This window comes from Periplaneta americana, chromosome 16 (assembly GCF_040183065.1).
Source record: "Periplaneta americana isolate PAMFEO1 chromosome 16, P.americana_PAMFEO1_priV1, whole genome shotgun sequence".
In the NCBI taxonomy this organism is placed as follows: domain Eukaryota; kingdom Metazoa; phylum Arthropoda; class Insecta; order Blattodea; family Blattidae; genus Periplaneta; species Periplaneta americana.
Window position 1 is genome coordinate 22,131,257 of NC_091132.1, and position 25,838 is coordinate 22,157,094.

The following is a 25,838-nucleotide window of genomic DNA, read 5'->3' on the forward strand; positions in this document are numbered from 1 at the left end:
TCTTCTTTTCACTTAACATTTTCACTGGTAAAACAATACAGAACTCAATTGAAAACTTTCCCGCACGATTCACTTAGAAATGGCAAGTGAAATCCAGGGAAAGTTTAACTGGAAGAAATTCGTGCAGGTATTGCATATCATTCAATCTTTACAATTCATTTTTCAGAGGTTTGGAACTAGTCAGAGCATCATGGGAAGCGTTCTTGCAACACTGCAACATCTGCATCACTTTAATATTAAATTAAAATCCTTATGTAAATAGTATGCGACCTTTGATGTCTGAACTTAATTCTTCCTGTCAACATCTAAGTGTCCCTTGTCCAGTTGAACTCCGTAAATCTGTGACTAGGAAATTAAGAGAGGAATTAAGAAATGCAGAATTCGAATCATGGAAAGTAATGCCTGGAAGAGGCAGAGGTGTAGAATTGAACAGCCAAGTACCTAAAGCCAACGCCTGGATTTTTAATAAGTCTGGACTATCTACATCTGAATGGGTAACCTGCCTCAAAATGAATGCCAATTTAGCAGCAGTTAGAGGAGTACCTGGTCGCTCTTTGGACGGATCCTGGTGCAGACATGGCTGCCCGGAGACTGAAACCCTTGCCCACGTCCAAGGTCAGTGTAACAGAGGTTTACTCCTCCGAAATGCCAGACACCATCATGTTCGATCCTTAATTGCAACTGCTTTGAAAAAAAAAGTCTTGGACAGTAGAAGAGGAAGTTTTTTGCCTTGCTACTAATAGCTCCTCTAGACGTATTAACATCATAGCATATTCCTAGACTGCCAAGAAAGGTTATATAAATGATCCCACCATAAGGATTGAAACGGGGAGTAGCCAGCCGGAGGATGTCAATCAAGAAAAGATCAACATTTATCTGCCAACAGTTGATTACTTCAAAGCAAAATACCAGCTTGAAGACATTGAGGTGATTGGTCTTCTTACTGGAGCTCGTAGTGTGATTCCCAAGTTCTTTGAAAGCTTCAGGAAGACTTTTGAACTACCACAAACACTTACTGCTGACATGATAACTTCAGTTTTGAAACGCTCTTGCCAAATTCTGAGTCATCATATTCACTCTGTTTAATTTCTCTTTCTTCACTTTATAATTCATATATGTTTATTTTAATTTTCTGTCAACAAATTTATGTAAACATTTAATATTTTAAAATTCATGTAGGAGAGTATACTGAGTCCTTCTGGGCTACCTTCAATGGGAGGCAGTTATCTTATCTATAGTCCAGGTCAGCTTACTTCATACCCTAAGAGTGAAACCTAACCATTTTTCCCCCATTACTACATATGCTAGTGGATTGTGGTGATTTTCTAGTTTGCAGGTTGAATTTTCTTTTGCCAACTTTGTTTCGAATTTCGATACTGACAAATACTACAAATGGTAGTGATTTTGTAACTGGTATGTTGGCAGCTGAGACAAATATCGACAGTATTTGTCAGTACTGGAGTTCCATGAAATTGAAATTGTACTAGATTTCTGAGCCTGTGACTGGAAACTAGTAAAATTTGAACATATTAATAATTAATTCATATCAGTATTAATATTAATACATAAGAGTTATTTTATGTGTTATAATTCAAACTACAGTCAAGTAAATTTTCGGAGTTAGTACTAATAATTTCATGTGGTCAAACAAAATACATTTTAGGTTAGGTTTCGTGAGTCAATTGTTTAGTCAAACCAAAGAATTTCGTATTGCCAGACAAAATAATTGACATTCTGATCCCTTTCTCGGATAGTTTGCCAACGAAAGTATGTTACAAATTATTGAATTATTTAGAATAACTTTCCAACATAAAGTATGGTAAGTAAATAAGTCATTTAGTACGAAGGATCGTGTGATATCTGGTAACAGTTGGCAACACTGACAAGATGGCAATATTTGCTGTTTAGGAACTGTTCTTATGTGACCCTCACTATAGAAAGAAATGCAGTGAGTGATGAGTAATTGACGTGAGGTGTCCCACCTTCAGAAGCTGCTGACTGGTGTAAGTAGGAAATGCTCTGTACAAGTTACTTGTCGCCGGGAATGTTATTGTGTATTACAGTCCAGAATGTTCCAAAAATTACTGCCTTTAGTCATGCAGCTTGGCCAAGTAAGTAGTGAAATAAAATGAAAAGACTTGTATGATTTGAGGCTTTCTCGACGTTGGTTCGCTAATATGTTTTCGCGGGATATCAGCCGAGTTGGAACATTCCAAAAATTTTAACTCGGCTGATATCCCGCGAAAACATATTAATAAAAAGACTTATTTCATTATTTATCTATGAAAAAAAAATAGGAAGCTTCTGCAGATGTCGAGTTATATGGAATATCGAATTTTCGAGAGTCGAGTTTCCAGGACTCTACTGTATTAGGATTCTACTGTAGTGACAGATGAAAACTACCTGCTCCACTTTTCTGATCAAACCATAAAAACCACTCTATTCTACTACCCTCATCAAGAGACAAAAACTGTCTGCTACAATAAGGTTACCAGATTCTTTTCACAATTTCCAGGGACAGATATCGATATATGAAAAAACTACCTTCAATATTTCTGTTAGTTTCTATTGTTTTTACATACCTTAAAGAATTAAAATACCTATTATATTTATACATTAAAATGTTCATTCTACTTAAAATGCTGGTATTTTCAGAAGAGTGACATTTTTTAAAGGGTTAGGTACAGCTTACAGCAATAAAATTTTTGGAAATATTCAACATTTTTTTCCTCCATTAATGTATCTTGTACAATAATGAAAATTGTTATATGTAAAACACTGTCCTTCTGCTATATGAAAAAAAATATTTTTACGATTTAAAAAAAAATATTTATATATTTTTTTCAAACTTCAAAATGATGGCAGTTCACTGTGCAGTGATGAAGCGTTTCCGTCATAACTCATAAACTTTTAAATTTTTCATGTTTTCTCTCTTTTATTTTATTGCGTCATATTGCAAATATGACATGCATAAATACTCACAAAAAAATGTCATCACAGAATGTTGGATAGTTTTTTGAGTTATGAGGGAAATGCTTCATCACTGCACAGTGAACTGCCACCATTTTGAATTTTGAAGAAAAAAAAACATAAATTATTTTTTTAAATTGTAAAAATATTTTTTTCGTATAACAGAAGGACAGTGTTTTACACATACTAATTTTCATTATTATACAAGATACAGTAATTAATGAATATTTCCAAAATTTTATTGCTGCAAGCTGTACTTAACCCCTTAAGCAGGTTTAATCTGGATCCCAATTTTATAGCAAATTCCTAACAGGTCATGTTGAAGTTGGTTAAGATAGCAAGCATGGCTCGAACAGTTTCTAAACTCATTCTGGATTTTTTTATCTCCACAACATTTTCACAGAAGAAAAAATTTTCTTCACTGAACACTATTTTTAGGAAAATGCGGAGATACTTCGATCAACTTCTGAAAATGCACATAGAACATTTAAAAAAAAATTCACTCCATTATGAGCAGAGTAACATTTTCCATTATCCTTTTCTGTTTTCTCTGAAGTCACATATTTCTTCAAGCAAGAAATTTCATAGAATAAATTATTTCATCTAGGTCAAGTACATGTAAATTGGAGGAAAAAAAAAAAAATTAAATATCTCTTCAAATTTCTCTCTTTCTGGAGGATATCTCACCAATATACATTCCAGAGGTATGAAGAATACCAAAGTCACAATGATATTCAACAGCATTTTCACAGAATTATAAATAATTAACACTTAAATTCCAGGGATATCTGGGGACAAATTATTAAAGATGGAGACATTCCAGGGACAAATTTTGTTTGGGGACAAAAAGGAAAATTTTGGGACACCCGGTAACCTTAAGCTACAATATAATGTTGAAACTGGTCTACAGCATATGTTTCAGAAGTAGATAGAGCACCGTAAAAAGAGTATTGCTTCTCACAGAATCTATCCAAGAAAAGAAAATGCCATGCTAGCACCAATCTCTGATTTCCAAGAATAAAATGAGTCCACAGACATTTCAAACAGCCCTAGTAAGTACATTCTACTCACGCCAACGATGACCACACTGGTGGTTGCAGCATTTGTAAAATGTTGTCATTGGTTCGTCAGCAGAACGGGTCTGAATCTGCATAAAGTAAGCCCTAGGATGGGAACATTTGGGACATCTCTCTTCTGTTGAGTCGACATTATCCCAGGCAGCTGCACCCCCCAACACATCGTCAACCTCTTTTAATTTAGGGTAAATCCGAGTACCCAATCGGCGAGTGATGTTATACACATAGGGACAGGTATTACAAGTGAACCTCAAACAACTTGGGCCTTCTTCGACAACAAGAATGTTTGCACACGTGGGGCAAAACATCAACATTATGGAAGTAAAATTACATAAAAATTCAGGTTACAACAAAAGTTAGATGATTCCCTGAATTATAAAATATCTAGTAGTAAAAATATAAAATCTATAAATACTGCCACTCTGCATTACCCGCTAAAATCTTTCAGAATTTTATACTGCATCACAATCAAAATATATAATAACAAAATCGTTAAATGTAATATATACAAATAATTTAGTCATGAAACAATAGCAGCAATATTTTGTTGATATTAAAACACTGGAAAATATAAACAAACTGCCTCATGAAAGGAGCATCAAGGACACTAAATAACTATCCTAAATAAAGAAGCTGAATTTATTTGCAACTCCAAGCACAAACCAGTATTATTTTAACTATTTAATCATTGTGATAGAACTTTGAATTCATTGCTCCTAGTGTTCGTCTTCTGTCTGAGAAAGGAGTACCACCATCACGGCAATGATATCTTCTTTCAATTACTTTATCAAAAAAGCGGCTTAACTTGACAGCAGAACTTGATCCAGCAGCTAATGAACGAGCCTGTTGGCAATCCTGGAGAAAAATAAAAAAAAAAAAAGCAATGGAAAAACAGTTAAAAATATAAGTGTTCATTTGTAAACTATGGAGTTAAGACAGCTCAACTCTATCATTATTATTATTATTATTATTATTATTATTATCATTATCATCATTATCATCACTATTTCTTACCAATGTTTATTATTATCACACTAACATTACAAATCCAACTTTCATGTTGTTTTATGGTGTAGATATTAATGTAATAACTATGTAAACAATTGTATTCTATTAGAATTAGAGTCTGGCTGGGCGGAAGAGAAGGCTTATTGGCCTTAGCTCTGCCAGATTAAATAAACAAATAAGTAAATAAATAAATAAATAAATAAATAATAATAATAATAATAATAATAATGATAATAATAATGATGATGATTATTATTTTATTATTATTATTATTATTATTATTATTATTATTATCACTATTTCTTACCAATGTTTATTATTATCACACTACCATTACAAATCCAACTTTCATGTTGTTTTATGGTCTAGATCAGACGTCTCAATAGGGCCTTCTCGGAGCACTTCCTCCTCTTTCTCTTTTTCAATGTAAGAGTGGAACAAAATGCAGGACCAGTTCGTGTATCTCCGGATGACGTCATTGACCGCGACGTTTGAATATACATCTGCAACCGCTATGATGTTGCATCCATCTCCGAAGATAGGATGTCCTTATCACCGCAAATGTATGAAGAAATAAAAGCTTTCATAGGGAAAGCAAAATTGTGGAAGTCGCAAGTTTCAGTGGGTAACTGTTACCACTTTATTAATCTAAAATTGTTACCTAATTTGAATCAAGACCAGTGTAACAAATATAGTAAAGTACTGAAGGACTTGAGAAAAAAATTTGAGACCAGATTTAAGATTTGAATAGTTCTAATTTTAAATAATTGCTTGTGAATTTCTAAGATGTTTAGGTTATTTTTAATGATTGAAAATATTACGAAACATATTATTTAACTATTATTGTAATTAAATATTAATATTAGCGTAACATAAGAATACTTACTTTAACAACCAACAAGTTTAATTGTAATTTTATTATTATTATTTAATTGAATTTTATTTTATTAAATATAGTATAAACTTAAAAAAAGAGCGATACCAAAAACCATTTACTAGAAATGACATATTGTTGTTTAGTCAAATGTCTGAAGACAGGTCTGAACCTCACAAGTGATACCAACACGGCACCACTTATGAGGCAACTAGGCCAGGAGATAATGGAGTAAGGTGTCCAGATCCTTGTGCTTAAATAATTACGTAACATGTATGGTTCTTCATGCTTCAGATGTCTTCTTTTTACTCATAGTATATAATTAGAAAATAAATGTATTATTATTATTATTATTACTGCAAACTACTTAAATTCCTTCGAAAACAACCATCTATTGTGACAGTACAACTCAAAAGTGCAGCTTTGTGGCATTTCTCCCGCAACAGTTACAACTTAAGTCGCTCATTCTTGTAACATAATCAACGATCGGCTATCTTCGGGTTTTGTGCTTATCTCTTCAGCTGACTACGTTATTTACACTTGCTCTCTGTAACAACTTTTATGCGTTGGCCTTGAGACGCCTGGTCTAGATATTAATGTAATAACTATGTAACTGATTGTATTCAATTAGAATTAGAGTCTGGCTGGGCAGAAGAGAAGGCTTACTGGCCTTAGCTCTGCCAGATTAAATAAATAAATAAGTAAATAATAATAATAATAATAATAATAACAATAATTATTATTATTATTATTATTATTATTTTTATTATTATTATTTTTATTTTATTTTTTTATTTTTTATTTTTTTTTATTATTTATAAATGATATAAGTAAAAGAATAAGTTCTAGCTGCCTTTTATTTGCGGATGATCTCAAAATCTTTCGCAAAATTAATAGTTTGGTCGATTGTCAAATTCTTCAAAATGACATTAATTCAATTTCACAATGGTCTGTTGAAAATGGAATGAAAATTAATCAATCCAAAACTTTTGTTATTTCCTTTTCACGGAAAACTATCTCCCTAAAATTTAATTATTCTCTCAGTAATGTCGTAATTACTAAGAAAGATTGTATTAGAGATCTTGGTGTCCTACTTGATTCTAAATTATATTTCCATGATCATGTGCAATATATTTATACCCATTCATTAAGAATGCTTGGTCTAATTAGGTCTATAACTTATTCTTTTTCCACTCCTATGTGTTTATTAATTTTATACTATACGTTGGTTAGATCCAAGCTTGAATATGCATCTGTTGTATGGAACTCCATTACTTCCACTGACTCGGCTAAATTGGAGAATATTCAAAGAAAATTTATTTCCTTGTGTTCTTATAGATTTCTACCAAATTCCGATTATAACTATGAGATTAAATGCAATTATTTCAATTGCGGTAGTTTGTTTACCAGACGTCAGGATCTTGATTATTTATTTTTTTGTAAAGTCATTAAGGGTGATAATGATTGTGAATCTTTCATAAGCAATATCAGTCTTCGTATTCCTGCTAATGGTTTAAGATTTCATAAATTGTTTTATAATAAGAATCCTAAATCTCTCTCTCCGGTCTGCAGATGCATTAAATATGCTAATTTGCATGGATTCAACTTGGATCCATTTAATGTGTAGTATATCTGAGTTTTTAACTCACTGATCTAATTTTATAATTATTTGTCCATTTTATTTCTTGCATTTGGTCAATTGATTAATGTAGACTATTCCATTATTTCAATTATCTCATTGTACTAAATTTATAATTTTATATTATTATTTGATCAATGATTGATGTAGACTATTATATTGTTTGTATTTCATCTCATTGCCATTTTCTATCATCCATTCTCATCATCATTTGTTGTTTTGTTCTGTTTTGTATCGTGCTAAACTGTAATTGGCCTTGTGCTGTTGTTTTTGCACGTTAATATTCTAAATAAATAAATAAATTATTATTATTATTATTATTATTTTCTTTCGTACCTTAAGGATTTACCTTAAGATTTATTCTTATTTGTAAAGTTGTTTCATTAACTATTTATATGTTATTTTTCTGTATCATTGTATAGTCTACATTATGAGTAGTCCAAGTTTTCAAATTGTACTATGTCACATTATTATTAGCATCTGTAGCATGTATCATAGCTAATCACACTGAATGTTATAATTTTATTGTATTGTATGAATGACTCTGTACTCAGGTTGATTTATGGTGAAGTGGAAAATTAAAACGAGCTTTTACTGTACATATGTTGCTGGAAAATAATTAAGCCTGAAATATGCAACTGCACCAATCAGGTAACTATTAAATAAATGTTTCTTGAGGAAAAGAAAATTCAATTGCATACCAGAAAAATTTCATCAGCACCACATTCCTCAGCAATAGTAGAAGATCGTCTGTGAGAATGAGTCCTCACTTCTTCTGACAGGTCAAATTTCGTTCCAATAACAAGAATTGGTATCTGGATTTAACAGAACAACTTAAATTAATTATCTTCATAAAAAATGCTGTACAGTCATTTACAATATATGAACAATTCAAGTACTACTACTGGTACTAAACTTATTTCAGTCACAACGATTTAGATTGCAATTTCAATTAATTTATTTTCATTGCAATAACAGATTTAAATAAAATATTTTCTAAGATTAATCATTTTTACACTACTACCACAGTCTAGTATATACGTAGTAAATATGCAAACATTAGATAGTTGCTCACCACTAGGATTGCTAATATCGCCTCATTACAGGCAATGCAAAATAGTACCGGCACAGTCTATTGTTTCTAGCACCCTCAAAACTCAAGCTTCTTGACTGTATATAGTAGACTGTGCTACTACCATCTTCATGCTACTGTTTCAATACCTTCCAAAATTTTGTTCACCTCTAAGGAAAATTTGTAAAATAAATTAAAATTATACTCAAATAAGCCTAATTCTGATCAGTTATTCATTCAAATTATGCAACAATTAACTCGCTATACCACTAATATACCGTAGTATAAGTTGTTTTAAGAAAGATAAATTTCTTAATGGAACATGTTTTCCAATGTGAAATTATAGAAAGAAACATAGTACATAGCAACAATATTTATCTGAATTCTTTAATCTGTAAACTCCCAGAGGTAACTACTGTAATATGTGTACTTCAGGAGAGAACATGCTTATGAAATCACTGATTTTTATGATTCTGTTTTGGATGGAAGTTAACAATGTAGTTCATTCTTGATGCACAACACTTTTCACACATATCAAATATGATAAAACGTCAAAACTTGTTAATCCAACAACTTTTAATTACTGAAACTTAAGAAGGTAATCTTCAGTTACTAAAAACAACTTTATTCTACACTTTGACAGCTAGACTTAAATTAAGAGTATTTTGAGACAGATTTTGTCTCATGTAATAGTTGAATTAGATTACAGTTTGCAGCTCTGATTTGATTAGATGTGTCATGCTCCTGTTTCGAACATCTGTCCAATTATTGTTGTTCATGAGATAAAACACCCTCTTTGTATCCTTCTTCTAGAATAATTAGCACCTTCATTATCTTGGATTTATTCATTATAATTTTTAGGTTATGTCCGTGGCCTACATTAATTTACTTGACCATATGTAGTAGATGAAGGAATAAACAAATGAGAATCTACAGCGATATGCATCAATAAAGAAACCACTTCTCGGCCATCATCGCCAGCGGTATGCTTAGAACAAAACTCGCCAGTTTTTCCAAATTTATAACATTAACATGGTTTGATTTTAAACGGGTGAGCACTAAAAACCATTTCTGGCAAGCATTACTTTCTAAAAAGGCTGCCTGTCTTGAACAACAAAATTCATCACATAAATCATCATAATTCACGGCAAAATCAAATGTTCAGAATAAAAATTTTTATATTATGCAAAAATAAGGAAGAAAAATGCTCAAAGAGGAGAAAATATGGGAGCCGGGAGTCTGTTAAAAATTGGGGGCAATACGGGAGATCATGGGAAATAAAGAGAGTTGGCAATCCTAACCCGAACAGAGAAATCAGTTTAATTCGGAAAAAAAAAAGACAAATATCTCTTGCGAAGTTCCACATTAAATTATGATTGTGTGAAGACATTCTCTGAGGTGGAAAAGGCCATTGGGTTCACCATGAATTTGATGATGATAACGACAACATTAAATTATACTCTATACTAATGGATTATTATTCAACATATAATTATAAATGAAATAAACTTTATTATTTCATTTATAGTAGTTATGTCATTAATAACATTATATTATTATGCGCGAGGAAAATAAATAATAATATATGAATTAAATTCATTTCAGGTCTGTGTAAAATATGTTGATGTTGTTGTTTTCTAATGCCAGGCGTTTGACAATAAAGTCATTTGAACTCTTGCACTCCAATATTTTTCAAAGATATTATCATGGTCAGCCACTGAAGCACAGATTTTGAGGTGTTCCGAATCCATTTCTAGGTTTGAGTTGCACAATGGGCAGTTAGGAGACACTTAAAAATAAAATTAAAATAAAATGATAAATTGCAGAGTGGCAACATGGGTCATAGAATGTACTGACAATGACAAACAAGCCAGAAAACTTGAAAGTATGAAATACCTCCGGTAGAGGATTACATTACCTGTGTTGATCCAACAAACTGTTCTGGATCGAAGTCATCAAAACTTGACTGTCGTGACTTGGAACTCCCGTCCTTATTAATAACTTCAGCTAACCACTTCTGTAAATTCTGCTGAGACTTCCGATTTGTAAGATCATGAACTAATATGATACCTGAAACACAACAAAATAATCTTCTACTCGCACTGTGGACATAACTAATTCAGTGAAAGAGACTGCTAACAGACATTTTCAATATCTATAATTTTATCAAGTTTATCACATCTGCAAGGCAATAAAGGAAAGGTTTTACTTAAATCAGACCCTTTTCTCCCTTTGGTTCACTTTGAAGAGAGAGGCAAATTTTCACAATCATAACAAATATCCAAATGAAATTTTATATTCAAAACCATATTAAGTATATTATTGTAGTTTTTAAATCCCCAATAAAATGCGAAATATAATGCGTTTCTGGGAAATAAGAGCGAAATTTCATTTTATGGGACATTTCTGTTTTTTTATCACAATCTATCTAATGGCCCCACCACATAAAGGTTCTGGAATTTTTTTCAAATACTCTAGTCACCCATCCATGTTAGCTTTTTTAGTATGAATAGCACACACTCTATTGTTTTTCTGTGTTATTTATTAAGAATATTTAGTCCAATGAGAAGTTCTGTTTCATTCTAACTGTAATTTATTCACAGTGTTCTGTCCAAGGGCAGGTCTTTCACTGCAAACCCAGCTTTCTCCAATATTTCCTATTTTCTGCCTTCCTCTTTGTCTCCGCATATGATCCATATATCTTAATATCTTAATGTCAAACTATAATTATAAGTTACAAAAACTGAAGTATTGTTGCCATATATACTACAGATCTTTTTTTCAGTTTCCTTCTCCCCCTTTATCTTCTAGCTTACTTGCCTCATTCTAGAAAAATTAAAATCTTTAACAGTAACGTGAAATCAGTCTTATTATATGGCTGTGAGACATGGAAAACAAGTAAAATTATACAAAATAAACTGCAAACATTTGTTAATAGATGTTTACGAAGAATCTTAAAAATTAGATGGCCAGATATAATCACAAACTCAGAACCCTAGATTATATATGTAACAGATAGCTCATTCCTGTGTTAAAATCGGCAGCACTTTGAAGAGAACAACAGCCAGGATCGCCACTCGTCCGCCGTAAACGAACACGAGATGGCAGTACAGTCGCTAATGCAATTCAAATGGGAATTATGATGTGACTACTCATGTAACAACTAGATGGCAGCATAGTAAACCTGACAAAACTTGTCACCGTCAAAGCCTATAAGGCCGAGCTATCTGGGTATATATGATCTAGGTCAGAACTATGGAAGATAACAAATCAGAAAGAAATCACAATATAAATCAAAAGACGAAAGTGGAATTAGATAGGGCACACAATCAGGAAAGAAGATGGAGCAGTAGAAAGAATGGCTTTGGATTGGAACCCCCAGGGTAGTAGAACAAGAGGAAGGCCAAAAAATACATGGAAGAGAACAGTTTTGGAGGAAATTGCTAGGGTGGGGGAAACATGGTGCGAAGTGAAGAAGTTGGCTACAAATAGAGTCCGATGGAGGCACTTTGTGAATGCCCTATGCTCATCATGAGGAGATACAGGAGTTTGATTTTGATTACTTGCCTCATGAGTTGATACCTTACTGGTGTCATTTATGAGGTTTCAAACAGTCTTCAGACGTTGGCTAAACATACATAGGTACATACATGACCATTGTATAATATGGCTTTGTTATACTTCATTTTACATGGAAGATTATAGCAAAGCTTTGATGTTTTGTGGAATCCATGGTTATGGGTTTGAATCTTGCTTAGGCCATAAAATCTTATCTGCGTTAATGGGCAGCTAAGTCTTTTCACAACTGATCTCTTACCATGAGTTGGGTTGTAGAAGACAGAGCGAGTATTTCTGTGACTGCTGCTTCCTCCAATGTCCCACAGTTCAATGAAATAAGTCTTCTGATGAGGTGTTCCTTCTTTATATTCATGAAGTTTCACTTCCACTGAACATCCAACTGTCCAGGAGGGATTACTAATAGGCTGATGATGACATATTAGATGAGTAAGTGAAGATTTTCCAACACCTACAAAAAGAAAATCCTTCAATTCATAAATTGTTGTATGTTTATTCAAAACACTTTTTCCTTCAGATAGCCCTACAACTAATAATATGCTGGGTTAATATCTGGCGATCTTACAGGCCAAGTTACGGGATAATGCCTACTGATAACACGATCACCAGAAAAGCAGTCTAAAGAAACAAACAAACAAACAAACTCATCATGGTGATGCAAAAAAAATCCCATTACTTGTATAATAAACCGTGCCAGAACTTTCTGATCTGTGTAGAAAATATGAGCAATTAAAATTTTTGAAAACCCTAAGCCTATATTAAATACTGCAGTGAGAAGTTGAAAAACACTTTCTGTTTTTAAAATGTCAATTTTATTTACGAACGTCTTAAATTCGTACTCCAATGCAATCGTGATCGGTTACGGATTTTTTATCACCATTACGTCCAATGTACCATAACATCTAACATCACAGTAATTGAAAAAAAAAATTAAAAATGATTAGCCTACCAGTATCTCAAACTACAATATAAACAAATCTATCTGGAGAGCTTGAATTCATTTCATTATTAATTACATAATTGATTCATTAGATCAACATTCTATGTTTTGTTTAGACCTATGAACAGTGTAGAACCTACAGTATTAGAAAAAAGTTTTTAGCTCTCAAATTCTTATTTTCTCGAATTAGTTCAGGCAAAATATTTTTCACAAGGGCACCGGAAAGTGTCAGAACGAAGCAGGCTAATCTACAAGTTAAGAATGAAATTCAAAGAGTTTAAACCCTGCCAAATGTAGGCTATAGCCTACCTAATGAAATAAAATGTAATAAAAAAATTATAGGTTTTCCTACAATTAAAATAGGAAAAATCATAATACAGAACACACAGCAGTTTGATAGGCCTATACAATGGCACAGGCGTAAACTAAACAAACTACCATGTAGTTCAAAATAATCTCATTCGACACCATATAACTTAATTTATGCACAAAAAAAAAAGTACAAAATAAAATTACATTTCGGGAAGCCTTCATTTCATTGCTGAAGTGTGTTATACACAAGAGCACTGATCCATAAGCAAATGCACACAATTTCATATACAAACATTTTCGCTCTAATTTGGTGATTAAGGGGAAAGGAGGTAAGGGAATTTGTTTATAGACATCTATAACCTAAGTTGGTGTAACCAAATTACCGGTATTACCAAAGACGTTTTATGGTATTACAATATGGTTAATCACATAAACTTTTCATATAGGCCTAAATAGCAGAAAATGAAAGACACACCAGCTGAAGCTTTGGATGTTTTTAAAAACAAGAACAGAGGTTAACTAGCATTAGGCCATCGCCAATACCACATTTTTTTTTTTTTTTTTGTCTACATTGATTTAATTCACATCAAACTAAGATTAACACCATTTGTAAAGAATATCTCAATTATTAAATTCTAATAGTGTGAACTAACATCAAATAATCATCACACACCCGAGTCTCCTACAACAATAACTTTCACTTTATCAATTGCAGCCATTAAATCACACAGCAACAATTCCAACACCGAAATTCACTCGACCAAATGAAGCTTTTTGCTGCCAACAGTACGCAACCGAGAATGCAAAGAAACAAACTCGGCAACTGAAAGTATGAAAATATAAGCGTAACGAAGGTTCAAATTATGATAGGCAATAACTGGCAAGTATGATTTAATTCCATTAATTGGTATTATTAAAACGTACAATAATATTTAATTTGTTACATATTTATTCGAATTGAACGTTTACATAAAGTTCAATTTTTAGGTTATGTTAGTATGTTTGAAGTGAATTTAATGTCTGATTGTCATTATATACTCATAGTTACTTACGTATTATGTTTTCAGTTGTGGAAGTGGTCCAATCTGATGAATATATTCAAGAATGGGTGAAGAGAGGCTAGTCACAGAAGTCCCAAGCAGCCTTAAGCAACTTGCTCGACTGGTTGTTCGAGGGTTTTACACAATAGAGGATGCTTTAATTGTTGATATGCTAGTTCGGAACCCGTGTAAGCATTAACTTCATGCATGATGGAATGAGTATTAAGTTTCAAAACCCACATGAACTGAAAGTAGGCTTACATACTGCCTACTGTACCAATTTTGTATTTTTAATTCTATTTAAGTTAAAACAACTTTCATTCTTTGATACTTTTTATTAGTAAAGAGGGGCCACAACTATTAGGCACATTTAATAACTAATAAAAAATGCCAATGGAACCTGAGAATTTTTTTTACAATTTGCATTGAATGGTAGCCTACTGGTAATTTACGTGGGTAGTTAAGATAAATAACTTACTTATGTTGTCTTATGTACTGACTGGTAATAACATCATTAGAATTGCGTTAGATTATTTATTTATTCTAATGAAAAGTGGACAGTGAACACACATTTTAGTAAACCTCGTGCTTCCCAATATTTTTTAGATTAAATTGTTTTGGAGAATGGTGGAGATTTCTTCAGATGGTTTCTATCCATATGTTCTCTTAGATTGCAATGACTGCAGTATGGATTTGGTGCAATTTCGATGCAGTGTAGATATTTTTCTAGAAGGTCATGCCCTGTAATAAGGTGGAAGCTAGCAATTGCTTCATTCCTTGGGTATTTTATGTATTTCATCTTTCCACTATTCATCTTCTGAGCGATGAGTGAGTTCCTTTGTATGAAGATCTTTACAGGATTTTTTAAAATTCTAGTCATTATCTGTGTTGTATGATATAATTAGCCTATCTCTTTTCGAGAGCTCTTGCATTTCAGTGCTTTTTTTTTTCTTGCCTTCATGTCTACCTCTTCATTCCCAGTTAGATTGCAGTGACTAGAACCATTCTTTTATTTTTCGACTATATGGACTGATATAGTCTAATCCTTGGCATTCTTGTACTTCAGAGCTTTCAGGTAAATTACAACATGCTATGTGCCCTAATTTACAGATTTTCAGTGAATTGGTATGGGTACAGTTCTTGACTTTATCTGTGTTTACATGCAGCTGGTCTGATAACTTAGATTTCTTCATCAGTGATGGTTTTTTTGCTTCATGCTGATGCATAAAAGAAGATGTTGCTGGATACAGGCTTTTACAGGTGCTTATAAGTAAGCGCTATTGGCAAAGATATGCAGACTGTTTTAGGGTAATTTCTATGTAAAGTTTCTACTCCTACCCCTCTTCTGCTTCTACTAATGCTGCACTTCCTCCTACTTACTTACTTACAAATGGCTTTTAAGGAACCTGCAGGTTCATTGCCGCCCTCACATAAGCCCACCATCGGTCCCTATCCTGTGCAAGATTAATCTAGTCTCTTTCGTCATATCCCACCTTCCTCAAATCCATTTTAATATTATTCTCCCATCTTTGTCTCGGCCTCCCCAAAGGTCTTATTCCCTCCGGCCTCCCAACTAACACTCTATATGCATTTCTGGATACACCCATATATGCTACATGCCCTGCCCATCTCAAACGTCTGGATTTAATGTTCCTGATTATGTCAGGTGAAGAATACAATGCGTACAATTGTGCATTGTGTAACTTTCTCCATTTTCCTGTAACTTCATTCCTCTTAGCCCCAAATATTTTCCTAAGAACCTTATTCTCAAACACCCTTAATCTCATACTCCTCGTATTACTACTGCTGATGTTACTCCTGCTGCTGCTGCTTTTATCTGTATAGGGAGACGATTTTTATGTACTGTAAGCTAAAATTACACCGAGCATACTTGAGTGGATATGATGTCAGTTAGAACCATTTTGAGGCCTTGTTCAGAACACTCTGGAATCTAACAGAGGAGTGCTGGGTCACAAAGACTGGAAAATGAATCTAGTGAAGCATGCTTGCTATTTGTAAATATCATTTAAAGTTGCATTTGAAAAGTGAGTGTCATCTACTGAAGCGCCCACAAGTCTACACATCAGCATAAGGTCTAAACACTAGTATGCAGTGGCGGGAACTTCAATTATACAGCGAATATGGAGTTGTATCATTCGCTACAATTGGCTAACACTTTCAAAACTAATGGTAATACGAGAGAGGGATTATTGCTTGCTAGTTTCTAACTATTAGATTAGATCCGTCACGCTACAGCCTGTGAAGGGCCTAGACCGACCAGCTGGCTGCTGGCCTCACGTTCACATGCTGAAGCAGAGGTGGACGATCATCCAACCAGAATGGAGGTATCGTGTGGTTAGCACGATGATCCCCCCAGCCGTTATAGCTGGCATTCACAACTGGATTTCGCTACCTATCGTAGCTCCCCAAGTGCATCACGATGCTGGGTGGCACCGGTCCCATACACTGGCCGAAATTTCATGAGAAAATTTCTTCTCCCATGAGGACTCGAACCACCGCGCATTCCGTAACGTGAGTCCTAGGCAGGATGCCTTAGACCACGACGCTGGACAGTTTCTAACTATAACGAGTTGTAATATTAGCTTTTAGCACATAAAAATCCTCTCCCTACTAATTAAAGTTAAAACTATGGACAGTAATGTATGTATTGGGTGCTTGTAACAGGTATGAAAGAAGATGACATCTGTGAACTTCTGAAATTTGAACGTAAAATGTTAAGAGCCCGAATTTCAACCTTACGCAGTGACAAATTCATACAGGTTCGGTTGAAGATGGAGACAGGACTGGATGGCAAAGCACAAAAAGTGAATTACTATTTTATTAATTACAAGGTAACGAGGCCTCTCATTAACAGAATGACATGACAATGACTGTACTTAACGTTAATATTGAATACAGTACTTGGATGTGCTTTTTATGTTTTACAGACTTTTGTAAATGTAGTGAAATATAAATTGGATTTAATGAGGAAAAGAATGGAGACAGAAGAACGAGATGCCACGAGTAGAGCCAGTTTCAAATGTCCGTCTTGCTGCAAAACATTCACAGATCTCGAGGTAACCATATTCTTTAATATAAGTTTATCAGTTTTGTATCTCTTACGAACAGCAGAAGTAAGTTACTGTCATGAATTGTAATTTTATGTTTCTTGTGGGCAGTAAGGTTATTTATTTCCAATGAATTTTGCACTGCCTTTTAAACATCATTCTGCAATGCTGTAATTTGTCATGAACAGCGAGATTATTTCACTGCCTTGAAATGTGAATTTACCAGTATATTTTAGCTTCATTGTAATTTTGTTTTTCTTATGGACAATAAGGTTATTTTTTCCATTGTCTCTAAGTATAATTTCTTTTATAATTGTTAAAAAATTAAGTTTCGATCCGTGCTTTTTAAATGCAAATAAAATAGTAAAGGTAAAGGTAAAGGTATCCCCGTAACATGCCATGAAGGCACTTGGGAGCCCCATGCTTTCTTTGACCTCGGCACTAGAATGAGGTGGTGTGGTCGGCACCACGCTCTGGCCGCCTTTTACCCCCGGGAAAGACCCGGTACTCAATTTTATAGGAGGCTGAGTGAACCTCGGGGCCATTCTGAAAGTTTGGCGACGAGAAAAAATCCTGCCACCACCTGGGATCGAACCCTGGACCTTCCAGTCCGTAGCCAGCTGCTCTACCAACTGAGCTACCCGGCCGCGCAAATAAAATAGTATTAATTTTAAATGTGTCGCGTACCTAGAAAACGCCATTTAATTTATAAGGCGGAACAGCACATGTATGTTGTTGTAGCATGGGCTATACCTTCCCTGTCCTTCATATTTAAATTGTTTTCAGTTGCTTGTTCATCAGTGTAGACATTTACTATGACTTTCTTTTATTCCTGCTGTAAAATAGGCATTAAGAAATCTTATGCCTGTTGTACTGAGCCAATGTTGTTGTTGTTGTTTTCTAATGCCAGGCGTTTGACAATAAAGTCATTTGACCTCTTGCACTCCAATATTTTTCAAAGATATTATCATGGTCAGCCACTGAAGCACAGATTTTGAGGTGTTCCGAATCCATTTCTTGGTTTGAGTTGCACAATGGGCAGTTGATTCTGTACCATTAAAGTAATCCCCGCCCAGAAATCTGATTGGGGGACTATTTTACCTCCGGATAATTTTACCTTAATGGTACTCATTTCATATTGGCAAGTTGTAGCCGAATTAAGTGGACACCATATTTTAACGTTTTGGTGGCTACTTCATTCACACACAACCCCCAGAATGTCTGGAGGACCACACCTGCTGTTGGTCGACGGGTCCATTGGACCTAGCTGGGAGATCTTGTTGATCACCAGCTTTCCCTCCTTAAGCCACTGGAGAACGATTTTAGTGCCATAGCAGGTCAGCACTAGGAACAGAAAAGTAGAAAGAGGAGGAAGGAAAGGGAAATGAACCCCTAGGCCTCGAATGCTCTAAAGCCGTCGGGGTCAAAGAAAGTAAGAGTTCAGTCAGGGGACTGGATAGGAAAGGGTAAAGAGAGAATTAGGTATTGGATAGAGGAAAATTATACCAAATTCAGTCATTAACTCATCAAGCTGACCAGTGCTAATTGATGAGTAGCCCCTCCCTTTAATTCAGCTCGTAAAATTACACTTACTAACAGCTGCACCACGGGAAGGTAGGGATGGGACATTAGGTATTTGTCCAGGTTGGTTCCTTAAGGCCTTCAATGGGAAGGATTAATGGCTCTCCCCCCTGTACCGTATCCGACAGATACCCTTTTGCAGCCACTGAGCCAATGTACAAAAATACCTCTTTGTCATGACCAATGCCCAGAACACATTTTTCACTTCAGATACACTTGCCATTTTTGTGATTGTCTTGGACATATTCTGCAGTATTGTCCGCATAACTTGCTCGATCTGCTCTGTTTACGAGATCAGAGAAAAAAGTTTTATAATGACCATGGATTATAGTAACAGAAATGGTTGAAATTAAATGCTGACAAAAATTTTTCAGGCTGATCAATTATTTGACATGTCAACACAAGAGTTCCGATGCACTTTTTGTCGAGAAGTGGTAGAAGAGGACCAGTCAGCTTTACCCAAAAAGGATTCAAGGCTTTTACTAGCCAAATTCAATGAACAACTAGAACCATTGTATATTTTACTAAGGGAAGTCGAAGGTATAAAATTAGCACCAGAAATTCTGGAACCAGAACCTGTGGACATCAGTACAATAAGAGGGTTAGTATTACCATTATCATCTTTAACATTGTTCTTCATCATCATCATCATCATCATCATCGTAAATTGCAGTTTTGTATACAGTGACCATATGTTCCAGTTGTCCCAGCTATTCCATCTGTTTCATGTAATATCCTATTTCAAATTAATTTCAGATGTAAGACCGACATATGTACTGCCATGCTTGGCAGATTGTCAGTACACTTTTGTCTGCATCATCTAATAGGTTAGAAGAGAAGTACTTTTACAGTTGTTAAGAAGTAACAGTTTGATCCAAATTTCCTTAAAATAATTGAGGGTTTGCCTGAAAAAGGGCGTATATGTCAGTATGGCGAATTGAGATACATGCAATCTAAGATTTTAAAACGCAACTGAATAAAATGTTATACGCAGCCCTGTCCTGCAGGTATGTACAGTACAATCAAAACAAAATTTCGCTGCTATAATTATTCACTACATTTTAAACCGTTTTCCCAAAGAAGGGCATATAGGTCTATCCGCCTTTCTTCTGGCAAAGCTCTCAGTTGTTCAATAATATGCAATGGAGGGGGAAAGGAACTAGCCACTCTATTCCATTATCTCCTGGCTTAGTTGCCTCATAAGTGGAGCCTTCTTGGTATCACTTATGAGGTTCAGACCTGTCTTCAGATAGTTGACTAAACAACACCAGCAACATAATATGTGTAGTGAGAATGTATTTACCACTTTATTGCACCTTTTATTATAATACATTTCTTGTTTGTAGATTGGAGAATAAAAAGCCAACTGGCCTTGGACTTCGGCCACCTGGTGAGAACTGGTCTGGTGAAGCAACAAGGACGCAAGGTTTCGCAGTTGAAGAGACGCGTGTTGATGTTACGATTGGTGATGAGAATGTCCAAGATCAAACAACTGCCAGGAAGGAACGGCCAATTTGGATGACCGAGAGTACAATCATCGCCCCTGATGCAGTTATGGTAGTGTATCAACTTGACCACAGCATGAGTAACATAACTTTCATTATGAACTTTCCAAAAGAAAATCAGCACATAGTAGTTCCTATGTATTTATCTTAATATTATTACGGTATCATTATTATCTTTATGCTCGACCATGCTGAAATGTAGTAATTATACACCTGCATGTCATTAAAGTACACCTACTCATTAAAGGTCAGGTCTTTCAATGACGACTCAGGTTACAACTGTTCAGCCAATGACAGGTCAGCTTTCTACTGTTATAAAACCGCAAGTATCGATTATTCTCGGATATGCAATCGAAAGAGAATTAGCGAAAAGTCACGGAGGCTGGAAATCCAATACTGTCGCAGAAGGTTATGTTCTGTTACTATAATAATTAGCGTTATTTGTAAATAATATTCAAATAAATTCAATTTGTCATCTCGTTTTTTCAATGTCTAATTTTATTTCAATGTTATCTCTGTAGGTTCTTATGGCCTAGCAAGGTCAATGTGCATATCTGTTCCTCGGAAAAAATCAATACTTTCGCGTCTGCGCACATCTCACAACATACGGGACATTGCTCCAGGTCAAATACAATAAAATTAATAATATCAAGTTAGAAATATGGTCGAGCATAAAAAGTCGTATGAAACTTGCCTATAATGGTAATTAAGAAGCTCGTATGAAAATTATGAAACTCGCTTGCGCTCGTTTCATAAATATCCATACTTACTTCTTAATTACCTTCATTATAGGCTCGTTGCATAATGTATTATTATTATTAAGGAATATTTCACTGTACAATGGTTTTCCTTCATTCCAAAAGAGCGCTCTCTCCATGACATTTTCTTCATATATCATTTAATAATAATAATAATAATAATAATAATAATAATAATAATAATAAGAAGAAGAAGAAGAAGACCGAGCAACTCAGATGGCTCAGTGGTAATGCACTAGACTCGCATTCAGGAGGTCTTGGGTTCAAACCCCGTGGCCAGCCACTCATGGTTTCCCTCAGTCACAAAGGCATATCGTCGTTGTTCCTGCAATAACTCCTATATGTAAAATATACAATTTTTCAGTAGGAGGAAAAACCACATTTATTCATCCTATGGCAGCCATACATAGGCATTGTGAATTCTTACATTTTCGAAAGAAAGAAATAAATATAATTACAGATAGGAGATTTTATTATTTGCTGTATCACTATTTCAGTTATTTTATAGAGCAAAAATCTGAAAATCGATAAATATGTCACATAGGAGTTATTGCAGGAACGACGGCGATATGCTGGGTTGGAAATTTACATACCATGATTCAACACCGCCTTAATCTAGGTATCCATTGAAATGTTATTTCCTTTTGGAGTTCTTTTAGTTTACTTAGTTGTTTCTGAATTGGAATAATTCTATGTGCATATAGGTTTGGTACATATTTAATTATATTAAATATAGCCCCCTTGGTGTCGGTAAGTATGCAAATAGATTTTTCAGAAATTTGAGTAACACACTGAAGAGCAGCATCAATAGTTAGCAATTCAGTATCAAGACTGGAGGAGGATGAACATGGTATGAAATAACTTTCTTGATATTTTGGAATATAATACTCTGCTCCTGATGTCCCATTATTAGGATTTAGAGATCCATCTGTATAAATTTGAAGGTGATCCTTATATGTGCTGCAGAGTAGTTCCATGGAATCTAACTTAGGAATGTATGGAGGATCATTTTTGGAATGATTTCCTGGAATTTGTATGCTATGTTCTGGAATCACCCATTTCCATGGAGAGATTTCGTTCACAACATAATAATAATAATAATAATAATAATAATACAGTAAAACCTCTGAAGTTTGCCTTGGCCACCCAACATTAGTTGGTCACTTGTGTAACTTGAATCTCGGCCACAGTTTCATGTTACACGATATATTCTATATACATAACTTTAACAGTACTTTAAGTTTCAATAACATATGCCAAAAAAAGAAAAATAACAATAATGTTTGATGCTGTGCCTGGCTATAATGCTATACATCAATGTGATGATATACCACAATTATATTGGCATCTCCTTTCAGAATACTACGCCAAGTGCCAGCTTGGTGCCTGGCTTAGAAACAACGGTTCCAGAAAAGGTTAGCGCTGGTGCTAAGAGCCAAGAGGACATCATGTCTGTGCTACTTGCCCATGAGAAGAGAGGCAGTGGTGCTATAGGATCAACAGCTGCAGCGGTAAAAGCTGTGATTCCAGGACAGGCTGACAGCGCCAGCGAATCTAGCGGAGAAGAGGATTTCAAGGAGCTGGATGCCTCAGAACCTGGTAAACTTACCATTAGACCTAGGCTTAAGATTTACAATTAAGAAATAAGTAGACAAATAATGTGAAGATATCAGATTCTACAAAGCAACATTCATAAAAGGCACTATTATGCAACTTGACATAATATATGCACTAAACCCAGAAAAAAAGGACATAATATGCAATATAAAAGTAAATATGTACCATTAAGTCCCGCACTGTGGCGTCGTGGTCTAAGGCATCCTGCTTAGGACTGGCGTTACGGAATGCGCACTGGTTCGAGTCCTCATGGGGGAAGAAATTTTCTCATGAAATTTCGGCCAGTGTATGGGACCGGTGCCAACCCAGCATCGTGATGCACTTGGGGAGCTGTGATAGGTAGCGAAATCCGGTTGCGAATGCCAGCTATAATGGCTGGGGGGATCATCGTGCTAACCACACGATACCTCCATTCTGGTTGGATGATCGTCCACCTCTGCTTCGGCATGTGGGCGTGAGGCCAGCAGCCGGCCGGTCGGTCTAGGCCCTCCACGGGCTGTAGCACCACAGATTATTATTATGTGCCATTAAATCCAAAATCTTAAAAATATGCATTATGCATGAATTTACTCCCAAAAAAAGATCAATAACTGAGATTCTCTATTGTGTCCGATAGTGTGCGCTAGTGTGCAGCGCTAAGTACCGATAGTACAACAGAGCCTGATCGATTACCACGCAATATTTTGATCAAAGAGTACAGCTACAGCAATATTACTCTAATTATTCTGTGCACTTTGTTTTGTTCTTCTGTGGTTACAAGGCAACCATCATCATAAAATGACAATTGATACGAACTGTTAAAAGGCGGCCATTTTCTTATCTATATACAACATTTGAACAAGGGGTTTCGTGTCTGTAACTACTGCAAAGCAATTCCCATTGTATAGTACAGGCTGCTTATACATCCATTGCTTATGCATGGTTTATTAGTAACGTTTTCTGTCCCAATTCTGCAGAAGTCTCGTATAAAAATTATACATGGTTTATTAGTAAGACCGTTAATATAAAACTTTTATGTTCGACCATGCCGAAATGTAGTAATTATACACCTGGTAGCAGTCCTTTAATGCATGTTATTAAAGTACACCTACTCATTGAAGTTTAGGTGTTCTCAGCCAATGACAACTCAGCTTACAGGTGTTCAGCCAATAACGAGTCAGCTTTGTACCGTTATAAAACTGCAAGTATCGATTATTCTCGGATATGCAATCGAAAGAGAATTAGCGAAAAGTCACGGAGGCTGGAAATCCAATACTGTCGCAGAAGGTTATGTTCTGTTACTATAATAATTAGCGTTAATTGTAAATAATATTCAAATAAATTCAATTTGTCATCTCGTTTTTCAATGTCGAATTCAATAATCAAAGTTATACCAAGTTTAACGGATTACACAAGGTCAATGACATTATTGTTCCTCAGAAAAAATCAATACTTTCGCGTCTGCGCACATCTCACAATTCACGACCTAGAACAAGGTCACTTCCGATCTTGTCAGATACAAATAAAATGTATACATCTGAATACTGTAATTTCAAGTTAGAAATATGGTCGAGCATAAAAAGTCGTATGAAACTCGCCTATAATGGTAATTAAGAAGCTCGTATGAAAATTATGAAACTCACGCTTGTTTCATAAACATCCATACTCGCTTCTTAATTACTACCATTATAGGCTCGTTGCATAATGTACTATTTGCTTACACATATTCCATATCAGCATGACTAAAATATAAACTAAGCATGGTTTCTATATAGTACACACGAAGATTTGTGTGATAGTGATTATTCACGTATGTAGAAAAGTATTTGCTATAAATTTATTACATTCTTTTGTGTTTGTTTCAGCTGAGATTGAAACCATGGATTCTGATGATGACGAACTCATTCCAGTGGTGTCAGTTGGTGATAGGAGTGTCCCAGTGACAGAAGTGAACGATACACTTATTGCACAAATGACTCCTGCAGAAAAAGAAGCATACATTCAAGTTTACCAGGAGTACTACTCCCATATGTACGATTAGAATAAAAGATTTCAGTATTTATAAGGACGAAGAGGACTGAAGCTATTTATAACAATGAAATGGACTGAAGCTCATCAACTTTTATAATAAAAACGTCAGTGGTGAATTCCTCATTGTCATTTTAAAAATGTTTCATTATTACCCCATTCAAACGTGAGATTATTTGGTAACTGTTTTATAATTTTGAAAGTTTTGGTACCTATGATTTAGTGTCGTTATTGATATTGGAACATTGTAAAGAAGTTAAACTGAAGCCAGTCTTGTTGAGCCACGACTTCCTGAGTGGCATTACAGTAGTTGTAATATGTAAGACTGTGCCATATGTTGAGTTTCTGTAATGGACAGACTTGAAATGAGACTAGACAACCAAGGCTTCCTGTGTATTTCCCATGAAGGAACATAGCACACTTTATTTACCATGTAAGAGATATCATATTTTGTCATATTGCCTTATGTTTAAACATTATGGTTAAAATATACACATTACCAGCTGAACTTTGTAATTTCAGATCTATAATTTTGTTTTGAAAAATTCCTAAAACCTGCTTAACATTTTTTTTAAACTATTATATTTAATGATGCTATATGAATTGCTAGGTTATACCAGCGAATAGGGATTATACAGAATGGACACTGAGCGAATTTTCCTGTGTTTTGTTTCTTTGTGTGTAGCGTATAGTTCCACTTTCAAGCGCTAGAGGTTAGTGTAATCGAGCATACGCTAAGATGATAATTGAGAATAGAGTTGAGACACAGGATCCAAACATCGCCTACCTTATTGC

General features: G+C 34.7%; 2 protein-coding genes across 4 annotated transcripts; one reads left to right on the forward strand and one right to left on the reverse strand.

Annotated features, from left to right (window-relative positions):
• Positions 1–14,267, reverse strand: LOC138716283 (rab-like protein 3). Of its 2 annotated transcripts, none has more exons than XM_069849193.1 (5): positions 14,141–14,267; positions 12,457–12,666; positions 10,558–10,709; positions 8,269–8,382; positions 1–4,901 (listed from the first exon to the last, which is right to left on the reverse strand). In XM_069849193.1, the coding sequence occupies exons 1-5, from the start codon at positions 14,184–14,186 to the stop codon at positions 4,728–4,730; spliced, it is 696 nt and encodes a 231-aa protein (XP_069705294.1). In that variant the 5' UTR covers positions 14,187–14,267; the 3' UTR covers positions 1–4,727. The 2 variants fall into 2 exon arrangements, with proteins under 2 accessions (XP_069705294.1, XP_069705293.1); XM_069849192.1 differs by lacking the exon at positions 14,141–14,267 and adding an exon at positions 13,465–13,543.
• Positions 14,209–25,559, forward strand: TfIIEalpha (transcription factor IIEalpha). 2 transcript variants are annotated; one of them, XM_069849188.1, is made up of 8 exons: positions 14,209–14,347; positions 14,535–14,695; positions 17,193–17,359; positions 17,456–17,584; positions 19,531–19,757; positions 20,503–20,713; positions 22,778–23,018; positions 24,881–25,559. In XM_069849188.1, the coding sequence occupies exons 2-8, from the start codon at positions 14,572–14,574 to the stop codon at positions 25,054–25,056; spliced, it is 1,275 nt and encodes a 424-aa protein (XP_069705289.1). In that variant the 5' UTR covers positions 14,209–14,347; positions 14,535–14,571; the 3' UTR covers positions 25,057–25,559. The 2 variants fall into 2 exon arrangements, with proteins under 2 accessions (XP_069705289.1, XP_069705290.1); XM_069849189.1 differs by having other exon boundaries at positions 14,232–14,351.
• The last annotated feature ends 279 nt before the right edge of the window (positions 25,560–25,838 follow it).